The following is a 12,077-nucleotide window of genomic DNA, read 5'->3' on the forward strand; positions in this document are numbered from 1 at the left end:
AAGTAAACCCAAAGACGCGCCTCAGGAAGTAGTTTGTTGGACACATAAGTCTTAATGCCTTTTAAGGATACCTACGACTGAGTGCCCGGTTGCGTTAATTTTCTCAACGCATCCTCCATTTATTCTTCTTGGGGATCATCAATAATTTTGTTACCCGACGCATCCGGATGGCCTTCATCTTATATAATTCATTGATGTCCCTTACGCTGAATGGCACTGTACACCCTTTCATGATCACCGCATCTTTTATGCCATGGAATCGTCATTATAAAAAGCTCTCACTACCGTTGGAATTATGATGGATAGGCACTAGCAGAATGTCTCCCACCCATGCTCCAACACAACACTTGTAATTAAATCAGGTAGTGGCGTTGAAGCAGGAAAGAATCCCATCTTCATCATCATGTCATCATTTTCCTTCTTTGTTGATGGACGTCTTTTGGTCAACGCAGGCTCACTATTTCCAACTTTTGCTTTGCCCTTATCTTGAGCCAACGCAAGGCATGACTTTTGTCTCTGTTTGCGTTCCCATTCCTTGCGCTGTTCTTTTGCTTCCCTTTTCCACTCCGCAACTTCTTTTCTTTTAGTCTTTCTAATGCGCTGCACGTTTGCTTTGCACCGTTTCTCCTTCTCTTCCTTCTTCTTTTCTTCCTCTTCTTCTTCTCTCGTTTCTTTTTCAAATTGCTCCGAGGCCAGCAATATGTGCTGCTCATCCTCGAGCCTTTTTCTTTCTTCTTCTGCTGAAATTGCGTTGTTACAACGCACCTCTTCATTGTGGAGTTTTCTTGCCAAATTGCCTGATGCGATGATTTGGCGCGCACGTAACATCTTTTCTTGTTTTTCCTCTTCTTCTCTTTTTCTCCTTTCCTTCTCTTCTGCTAGACTTTTCCAAAATTTTGGGTCGCTTGTTGACCCTTGCGGCACATTCTCCTTCTGACTCCGCATTAGAGGGGTAATGTCTGGATCCTCTCGGTCTTCAGTCGCAACCATCCTGATATGCATTGATGCCTCTTGAGGTTGAACTGATTCATTTTCTTGTGGTGACACCTCCTCTTCCACGCTTGTGGTGGTGGATTCTCCATCGACATCCGGGATTTCCGTCCTCTTCCTCTTTTCTTCTTTCTTCAGGTGCTTCTCTTCTCGCTTACGCTCCCTCTTCTCACTCAACTTCTTTTTGTTCTTTTCCTTCTTTGGCCGGGCCTCTTCATCTCTGTTTACCCGTTTCTCCTTCCTCTTTCTTTTCTTCTTCCCTTCAGTCGTTTTCGATAGTTTCTTCGCTCCCCCCTCCTCCAAAACAACCCTGATGGGTCCCTCATAGGATTCTCTTTGAACAGTTTCCTTAGGATTCGCAATGGCCAGGGCGCTTCTTTGTGAAGCTTCTGCCATCTCCTCCTCCGAAGGCAAGGGCTGATTAAAAACTTCGGCTTCGGGTAGCCCTCCCGCTTTCTCCATGTTGCTCAAGATGCTCCCAAATACTCTTTATCATCTCTTCTTTTCTTCTCACTTTCCGATGATGGTACTGGGAGTGGGGCACTCTCCGTGCTCGGTCCCTCTCGGATTTTGAGTGGTTCGAGGCTTTCAAGCGATTCTTTGGATAGGCTTCGGCTGGGTGGCGAGGCGCGACTTTCTGCGAGGAATGCCACCTCTCTTGCGGTGACATGGGCTTGGGAAGGTGATGAAGGTAGGGAAGATGAATGTGAGGATTGCTTGGCCATGGTTTTGGTGAGTGAAAGAGTTGGAAAATTTCTTTGGTTTGTAGAAGAAATTTTTGAAGGTATGGTATGCAGAGATTTCTTAGCATTTTCTTTTCACTTGAGATTCAAATAAACTTCATCAGATGAAGAAGGAGGGAATTTATAGGTTGGGCCTTGATGGGCCCAACGCAATCCTTTCGTTGCAGGCTTTGAGATACTCAAAAAGCCTGCCCGCCACACTCCTCGCATTTATGAATTAGCAGAAAAGGATGTCCTTTCATCTGCTGTAAGTGCATAGAATGATGATGATGCGATGATATGCGATACTACTTCTAGATATATGCGTTATTAATGAAATGCTTGTAGTATGCTATGCGTTGTCACAAGTTTCCTTGCGTTGAAACCAAGTATAATTTCACCACAAGTTTCTCGGAGTGAACTGAGGTCAAAGACAAGGATTGCGTAGTTAATAGATTACATTCGTGATATATGCGACCGGGGGTTTTTCAATTAATAAAAGATTGGTTTATACAGGTATTTAAATTTGCGGTAAAGTAAAATATGCGATAAAGTAAAGTTGCGATAATAAAATAAAATGCGATAAAAGTAAACCTAAGCTATTATGATACAAGATACAGGATACCGATACATGACACTGAGATTGAGACTGACTGCAAAGATTATACAAAGGGTCGTGTTATGCAATGGCAAGTCTTTATGTATGAAACAGAGATAGAAAGAGTAATTAATATAAACATCGCAAGTTCATTAATTGCGTTAAAGATATAACTACAGTTCCGCTTTCCCTTGGCGTACACCTCTCGGTGATCGGCCACGTTCCCACATCTCTGTGGCGAAACAGGGATGAACGTAATGAATGCAAGGTTGCTTCCATCTCTGGAAATACTTCTCGCTTTAGTTAACGCATTCTTCTAATCTTCTCTCGACAGGTAAAATGACATCTTCACTTCTACTCTCACAGGTGAAGATGCCGTCTAGCATGCTTTAGCTAAACATCTTTTATTTCTTTAGCACATATTAATTTACTTGTTTAATTCATTATAATTACCAAGGGATTAAGAAAACATCATGGAGAAAGCGATTAATGGAGGAACAGAAATAGATAGAAAGATGGAGATGAAGATGATCATGACATTCAATACTAATATTTAGCATCTGATACATGGTGTGAATGATAAAGAGTAAGAAGATGAATACAATTGATGATAAGAGATAGAAACAAATACAGAAGGATGCCAACTCTTGACACAGATCTGGACGGGGATTTGCTTGCCGATGAATGGAGTGAATGGAAGGAAGAGCTTCCTTCTCAGGCTTGCTCGTTTGGTAGAAGTGACCTCGGTACAGAGCTTCTACGGGGAGGATAGAAAGGATTTGCCTTGAGACTCACCTCTCGGCCTTGTCTCTTAGATCTTCTCGGATCTTCTCCAATCAGCACTCAGACTAGTCTCTCTCTCAATATACAAATATCAAAATATGCCCGTATCAAGTATATTTTCCAATAGAATTTCAGAGGCTATTTATAGGCTCAGCTTTGACTCTCTGACTTGTGGACCCATTTTATTGTTATGGCAATTCCGGAAATGGTAGAGTGAATATTTCTTCTGTTACGTGATCAATCCCGTCAGAAATGCACAACGGTCAGCTGTACACGCGTCTGCATCCTCCGCAATTGCATTGCTCTTTTGCACCTTCAATCATTTCCCCGCATGCGGTGTTGTTTTTTATTACCGCATGCGGTTAAAATTGCATTGATCGCTTAGCTCTTGATCGATTGTCGCATGCGCCATCATTGCATTGATCGTCTATTCATTTTTGAATGATTGGTGCAATGCGACGTAGATGCGTTGTTCTTTTTCTCTTGAGCCATGAAGCCATGCAGTGACTTGATTTCCTGCAAAACAGACTTGAAATATCCTTTCCTACCATTGCAATGGTGTCAGTGGGTGTATTGACGACAATTTATAATTCTTGCATTTCTTAGTTAATTTCCATACAATTGATGCAACTTTCCTTTCTTTTCACCGTAATATCTAAATAAAACAGTATAAATAACTTGTATATCTACAAGTTATCAACCAGTCTCTCTCTCAATATACAAATACCAAAATATGCTCGTATCAAGTATATTTTCTCATAGAATTTCAGAGGCTATTTATAGGCTCAGCTTTGGCTCTCTGTAGTGTTGACCCCACTTTATTGTTATGGCAATTCCGGAAATGGTGGAGTGAATATTCCTTCTATTACGCGATCAATCTCGTCAGAAATGCACAACGGTTAGCTGTACACGTGTCTGTATCCTCTGCAATTGCATTGCTCTTTTGCATCTTCGATCGTTTGCCCACATGCATTGTTGTTTTTTATTACCACATGCGGTTGAAGTTGCGTTCATCGCTTAGCTCTTGATCGATTGTCGCATGCGCCGTCATTACATTGATCGTCTACTCATTCCTGAATGGTGGGTGCAATGCGACGTGGATGCGTTGTTCTTTTCTCTTGAGCCATGAATGCATACGGTGACTTGATTTCCTACAAAACAGACTTGAAATATTCTTTTCTACCATCGCAATGGTGTCAGTGGATGTATTGACGACAATTTATAATTCTTGCATTTCTTAGCTAATTTCTCTACAATTGACGCTACTTTCCTTTCTTTTGGCCGCAATATCTAAATAAAGTAGTATAAATAACTTGTATTTCTATAAGTTATCACACCTCCAAATTTAGATCTATGCTTGTCCTCAAGCATATCTTCTACTAAGGCAAAAATGCTCAATTCCTATCCTAAATTTTCCGTCAATTGGTTACTCTGAATGCTCCACTTAGGCACATTACTTAACAACGCAATTTTCTTCTATCCTTGAAAATTCATAACAAAGCCCTACTTTATTCTTCTATATGACAAATTTCTGCTAAAAAATGCTTTTCTAGTTTCAAAAAGAATGTTTACCTCTTTTGTCAAAACAACTTGATGCGTCTAGATGCGGTGGTCAAACTTTGCGTCATTTATTAGAGACTATTGATCATGGTTACACCTTTCGTTTTGGCTCATCCCCATGGGTGTCATACGAACATCCAACTACAGTTGTGTGCCAATCTCAACTTTAACTCACGAATTTCAGAAAAGTTGTCTCTTATTTCTTTTATTTTTCATTCTCATTTTTCTCTTTTCATATTGCGTTGTTCTTGGAAACCCACCTTCATTTTGGCTTGCTCCCATGGGTGTCATGCGAACATCCAACTAGGAGCAGGCTTCTTTCACAACTTAACTCTAATGAGGTTGGGATTGTTTTTGATGTTTCCCTTGTGCTGACATTGGAGTTTATATGAAAATTTATAATTTTTTCTTTTTGGAGATGAGCGCATTTTTCTCAATGACCGCATACTCTTGATTTTATCTGCTCAGACCTTCCCCACCCCCAAATTTAGAGATGTGCAAGGTCCTCATTGCGTTGTTTGGATAGAATAGACAAACACTTAGACAAAATTTCAAAAAGAAAGTTTGAGCAGAATTTTGAAGGATAAAAGGTAAAGTATTGCTAAGCTACGAAATAACTAAGTGTTAGTTAGAAAATACAAAGTGTGAGAAATGTTTCTAAGTGTATGCATATTTTACATCATGGAAGCTCAATGAATAATGCAAAAAGAAAGATTAAGAATATCGCAAAGTTGACAAAGGATGAAAAAGAAGAGGCATGGGCATATGGATAGAATTGTTACTTAGTTGTATTGAAAATTAACTAAGTATACAAGTAATTACAAATAACACAATTCAAAAATTGTTGTCTCTACAAAGAATCAAAGAATTTAGATGAGCCTAGAAAAATAATGAATTTGCAGTTATCTTTTGACTTTGATTCAGATGGATGCATGATTTAAAATTTACACCGCGCCTCCATTAACGCAAATACATTTTTGCTGAGGACGGGCAACAACGCATGTATTCCAGTAACACACCCCTTAACTCAACGCATTTCTGGAGGACGGGCGCACGGTATTTCTACCAGCGCAACACTACCTTAACATAGTGCATCTTCACTAAGGACGGGCAAAGAACAAATACGAGCGTAACACACCCTTCAACGCAATGCATTTGGGTGTAATGGACGCAAAGTGTATCTATTATCATGAAATGCACCCATCATCTCGTTATATACCAATTTTTATTTTTCTTTTTTTAATTCAACAATAACACAAGTCGAAAAGACTTTGTGGTGTTCAACTTTTCATCCAGTCATTCATAGAAATTTTAAGAACACCGCTACTAATGCCTACGAATTAAAGGAACTAAATATGACATGGAAAGATACTAATGAATTAAATTGAAGGAAAATACAGAAAGCATGAATGGCTAATTCTAATAAGCAGTAAATAACGTAATTTTAGAAAGCAGTAAATAAAAGCTGTAAAGAAAGCAAGTAAACATAGATAGGGACGCTGATTGGAGAAAGTTTTCAGAATTATCACAATAGCATCCCCCGCAAGCGGTTAAACCTGCTTGCCCAAGTAAATGGTATCCATGCGTTGATCCACGTCGCCTCCGTAATAAGGCTTAATCCATTTACTATTGACTTTAAACGCGTTGTTCCCGTCTTCCGTCGTCAATTCAATTGTGCCATGGGCAAAGATAGTCTTGATTCGTAATGGTCCAGAACAGCAAGACTTCAACTTCCCTGGGAACAATCGCAAACATGCATTAAATAATAATACCTGTTGACCTTCGACGAATGTCCGGTCGTTTATGCAGTCGTCATGCCATTTCTTGGTTTTCTCCTTATAGATCTTGGCATTTTCATAAGCGTCGCTTCGCCATTCGACTAGCTGGTTCAGTAGCAGCTTTCGGACTTTCCCTGCACTTGCTAAATCAAACTTCAGCTTCTTGCATGCCCAAATCGCCTTATGTTCCAACTCAAGCAGCAGATGACAAGCTTTTCCAAAGACTAGGGCATATGGGGACATGCCAATTGGTGTTTTATAGGCTGTCCTGTATGCCCACAGTGCTTCATCAAGCTTGGGTGACCAATCCTTCCTGAAGGTATTGACTACCTTCTCCAAGATAGTTTTGATCTCTCGGTTAGAAATCTCTACCAGCCCATTGGTCTGTGGGTGATAAGCAGTTGCAACCCTATGGCTGACGTTAAATTTAGTCAACAGGTTTGTGATTATGCGATTGATGAAGTGAGAGCCCTCATCGCTGATTAAGGCCCGTGGCATCCCATATTGAGCAAAAATATTCTTCTTTAGAAACGTCGCCACTATGGCCGCATCATTCTTGGCACATACGATGGCCTCAACCCATTTTGAGACGTAATCAACCGCAACCAGGATGTAGTGATGACCTTCTGATGGTGGAAATGGGCCCATGAAGTCAATTGCCCAAACATTAATTAATTCAACCTCTTAGATTGATTTCAAAGGCATTTCATTTCTTTTAGACATATTCCCCATTCTTTGGCATCTGTCGCACTGCATAACGTGGGCATGGGCATCCTTAAACAGTGTTGGCCAGAAATAGCGATTCTGCAAGACCTTTGCGGTAGTCCGCTGGCCCCCAAAATGTCCTCCGTAAAGGGACTCATGACAAAGCTCTAGAATGTGCTTGACTTTGTGCTCAAAAACACACCGACGTAGAATGTGATCAGGTCCCAGAAATAAAATTTGACGTCATGTCTCAGTTTCTTCTTCTGCTGGTAAGTATAGTCCTTCGGTACTTGGCATGGAAAATACAGCAGAAAAGTAAGTAACTTGAACAAGGCATGGAAATAACGCAATTGAATTAAATTGAAAGTAAATTCATAAAGCAGTAAAGGCTAATTTTAGTAAAGAGTAAATAATGCAATGCAGAAAACAATAAAGGAAAGCTGTAAAGAAAACATTAATAAAAGCAGTAAACATAGATTTTAGGGATGCTAATTGAAAGACAAAGTCCTCATGATTACCGTAATCCGCATCCCCGCAGGTGGTCAAGCTTGCCTGTGCAATGTCATCAAGGACATTATTCCTTCCCATGAGATCCAAGGGCTTCTGAGTTACTTGGCAATGTTCCCAGTGTTCTGTTATGAAGCTCGACTGCCCATTGCTTGACTTGGATCTCCAAGTTCCTTATTGAAGATGCCTGCGACTGCATGACTGCGTCATTTTTCTTAATGTATTGTTTCAGCAGGGACTCCAACGATGATGGATTTACAAAGGTGTTTGATGTGGACGGTTGGTTATGTGGTTGCCTTTGATGACTCTGATTCTTATTATGGTGAAAAGATGGAGAATTTCCTTGATTCCCCGAATTACTGTTCTGATGATTTTGCTGGCCTTCTTGGTCAGTGTTACCTCCCCAACCGAAGTTAGGATGATTCCGCCAACCTGGATTGTAAGTGTTGCTGTAAGGGTTATTTCGGATAGCAAACATTGATTGCAGGTTCGATGGGCACATCTCTGCATGATGGTCCCCTCCGCATTTGATGCGACTTATTGCAGCCACTTGCGTTAGCACATTGGGTTGCGCTGAAATTTGAGAGAGGGAACCTTGATTAATTTCCATCGTTTGAAGAAGAGAGGTCACCGCGACCATTTGTGTGACCAAGATTGTCATTGTATCTGTTGGTACAATGGCGTTTTCAGTTCTTCTTCTCTCGAGGCCTCTTCCCCCATACCTATCATCCACCCAATCATTCGTGTTTTGCAAAATGCGATCAAGGATGACCTTGGTTTCTGTGTAGGTCTTATCCATAAATCCTCCCGTTGCGGAGGCGTCAACAATGGCATGCGTTGATCGATTCAGGCATTATAAAAGGTCTCCATCAGAATGCAATCAGGAATCCTGATATGCAGACAATTTTTCACCAATCTTCTGAAATGCACCCAGGCGGTGCTTAGAGTCTCATTATCCATTTGCTCGAAATTCAGCACATCCTTTCGTCGCCTTGCATTAACGACTGGAGGGAATAATTTCTTCATGAACCGTTCCACAAACTGGTCACATGACGTGATTTCATTTGGCTCCAACGAATGAGCCCACCTCTTTGCCTTATCCCTCAGTGTATACGGGAATAGGTACAGTCTAATTCCTTCAGGGTGACGCCAGGGATGGAGAAAGTGTTGCACATCTCCACAAAGCTGGTCAAATAGGCGTACGGGTCTTCACCTTGTAAACCTCCGAATTGCCCCGCATTTTAAATCATCTGGAGCACGACCGACTTGATTTCAAATCGTGCGTTCTCCTCAACCATTGGTCTTGAAATCCCAGGCGAGAAGACGTAAAGATTCGACACCGCATAGTTTCTCAAGGGGATATTGCAGTCAGCAGCAAGAAAGACGGGATCTTGCGCTGGCCGATTCGCCCCTTGATTTCCTTTGGACCTCTCGTTGTTAGCCATATATACTCTTCTTCGCCGGATTCTGTTCTGGCGTGCCCTTGCGTGAAAAGTACACTTAATCTCTTGGTCAGCTTAGAATTCTGGATTAGTTCTAGTACTCATAAACCGTCAGCCTGCTCTTCGCGATAAAGAAATAGTACAACAGAGATCTGTCCTGCAAAATACCACAAAAGCATTCAACACTAACTGTTACCAATCCTCAGCAACAGTGCCATAAATTTATGCAGATAAGAGTTTGTAAGTTTTTTTGTTATGCTGTGTATGTTTTGTATCACTTATGCACACTACTGATGGATGAATTATACAAGATCATGTTGCCATAAGCTTGTAACAAAAAAAATTATTATTAATCTTTATCTTTAAGCATATGGATAGATGATTCCTAAACTATGGACAATCTTTATCATTTAGTTTCGTTAAATGCAATACTAATGTGATATATGCGACCGATTATAATAAAGAATAAGGAATTTTTGTTTTGCAGAAATATAAATTGCGCTGAAAATAAAAATGCGTTGATAAAGTAAATTCCTAAACTACTACGATACAGGGGTCAAGGACTAGCTGTGAAGTTGTACAAAAGAATCTATGAATGCGATGGAAAGTCTAATGAATGAGGCAGAAAGAGAATGAGTAAAGAGTAAAAACATCGTAAGTTCATCAATCGCGTTAAGGACACAACTAAGGTTCCACTTTCTCTTTGCGAACACCTTTCAGTGATCGGCCGCGTTCTCATACGTCTATGGTGAAACAAAGATAAACGTGATGAACGCAAGGTTGTTTCCATCTCTGGAAATTCTTCTCACATTAGTTAATGCATTCTTCCAACCTTCTCTCGATAGTTGGAATAACATCTTCACTTCTACTCTCACAGGTGAAGATTCCGTCGAGCATGCTTTAGCTAAACTTAATTGATTACCTTCACACAGATTAACTCACTTGCTTTTTACCCAGGGGATTAAGAACACATCATTGAGAAAATGGATGATAAATGTATGGAAAGGGATAGAGAGATGAAAATGATGACGATGATAACATTTAATTCTAAATATAAGCATTTGATACATGATTGTGAATGAGGGATTAAAGAAGATGAACACGGAAGATGAATTAAAGAATAGAAACAAATACGGAAAGAGTGTCAATGTCTTGATACAGATCCCGATCGGAGACTTGTGCTTACTGGCATATCGATGTAGTGGAGAGGAAAGCTTCCCTCTCAGGCTTGCTTTCCTGATAGAATTGACCTTTTGCATAGAGCTTCAGCTTCAGGAATCGGAAGAATTCCTTGCTCGGACACTCACTCTTCAGCCTTGTCTCATACTTCTCCCGGATTTACTCTGTAAAGTCTCTTCAGAATAGCCTCTCGACCCTTTTCTCTGTATGTTCAAGGAAGCTATTTATAGACATGACCTTGGCTCTTTGAATTTGTGGTCCCACTATATAATTCTGATAATTCCTAGCATGGCATAATGGAAAATTCCTCTCTGCTCAACGATCAATCTGTCAGAATTACACAACAGAAAGCTATACACTTGTCAAAATCGTCCGCAAATGCATTGTTCTTCACATCTTCGATCGATCGCCTTATGAGGTGTTGTTTTTTATTACCCCATGTGGTTGAAAGGCATTGATCTCTAGAGTCCATGATCGATCGTCGCGTGTGCCGTCATTGTGTTGATCATTTCTTCGTTCTTCATCAATTGGCGAATGCGATGTAGATGCGTTGTACATTTTGTCTTCGAGCCACTAATGCATGTGGTGACCTATTTCTTGCAAAATAGAGACTGAAACATTCTATTTCGCCATCGCAATGGGGTTAGTGGATGCGTTTACGATATTTCATAATTTTCGTATTTCTCAGCCAATTCTTATACTGTCAACGTAACTTTTCTCTCTTTTTGCCGCAATTTCTAAATAAAACATCACAAATAAATTGTATTTCTACAAGTTATCACACCCCCAAATTTAGATATATGCTTGTCCTAAAGCATATCTTCAACTAAGGCAATTTCGCTCAATTGCTATCCTAACTTTGCATCGATTGGCTGCTCCGAATGCTCCACCTCTACAACATTACTTAACAACTTAATTTCCTTCTATCGTTTAACAATTCATCAATATGCTCTACGTTATTCTTTTCTACAACAAACCTCTACCCAAAAATTCCCTTCTTGTTTTGAAAAGAATGTTTACGTCTTCTTACAAAAACAACTAGGTGCATCTTTATGTAGTAGTCTAGTTTGCATCATTTTATTAGAGACTGTTGATCATGGTTACACCCTTCGTTTTGGCTTGCTGCCACGGGTGTCATGCGAGCATCCAACTATGGTTGTGTACTAATCTCAACTTCAACTCTTGATTTTCAGCCAAGTTTTACTTTTGCTGATCAGAGGAGTTGTCTCTTATGTTCTTATTTTCTCTTTTTTTTTTCTTTTCATATTGCATCAATCCTGGAAACCTACTTTCGTTTTGACTTGCTCCCATGGGTGACATGCGAACATCCAACTACGAGCAGGTTCCTTTCACGACTTAACTCTTATCAGGTTGGGATTTTCCTGATAATGACCGCATCCGCTTGATCACATCTGCTCAGACCTTCCCCACCCCCAAATTTAGAGATGCGTAAGGTCCTCATTGCAGTGTTTTGAACAAAAAAGACAAAACACTTAGTCAAAATTTTGAAAAGAAAGTTTGAGCAGAGTCTTGAAATAGAAAAGGTAAAGCATGGCTATTGCTATGAATTATTTAAGTGTTAGTCAGAAAGTGCAAAGTATAAGAAATATTGCTAAGGGTATGCATAGTACTCATCATGGCAGTGCATTTAATAACGCAAAATAAAAGACAAGGAATATTGCAATAAATGACAAAGGATGATAGGTAAAGAGGCTAATGCATATGGAAAGAATAGTTACTTAGGTGTATTAAAATTAACTAAGTATACAAAGAATTACAATCATCGCAACAAAAAATGTAAGCACGTACAAAA

At 40.0% G+C, this 12,077-nt stretch overlaps 1 protein-coding gene across 1 annotated transcript; it reads right to left on the minus strand.

The window, feature by feature from the left end:
- Positions 1 to 309: 309 nt before the first annotated feature.
- LOC120090746 (nucleolar protein 58-like) lies at positions 310 to 1,452 on the minus strand. The gene is made up of 2 exons (XM_039048456.1): positions 914 to 1,452; positions 310 to 556 (listed from the first exon to the last, which is right to left on the minus strand). Exons 1-2 carry the CDS (start codon positions 1,450 to 1,452, stop codon positions 310 to 312), a joined length of 786 nt encoding a protein of 261 aa, XP_038904384.1.
- Between the last annotated feature and the right edge of the window lie 10,625 nt (positions 1,453 to 12,077).

Source organism: Benincasa hispida, chromosome 11 (genome assembly GCF_009727055.1).
Source record: "Benincasa hispida cultivar B227 chromosome 11, ASM972705v1, whole genome shotgun sequence".
NCBI lineage: Eukaryota > Viridiplantae > Streptophyta > Magnoliopsida > Cucurbitales > Cucurbitaceae > Benincasa > Benincasa hispida.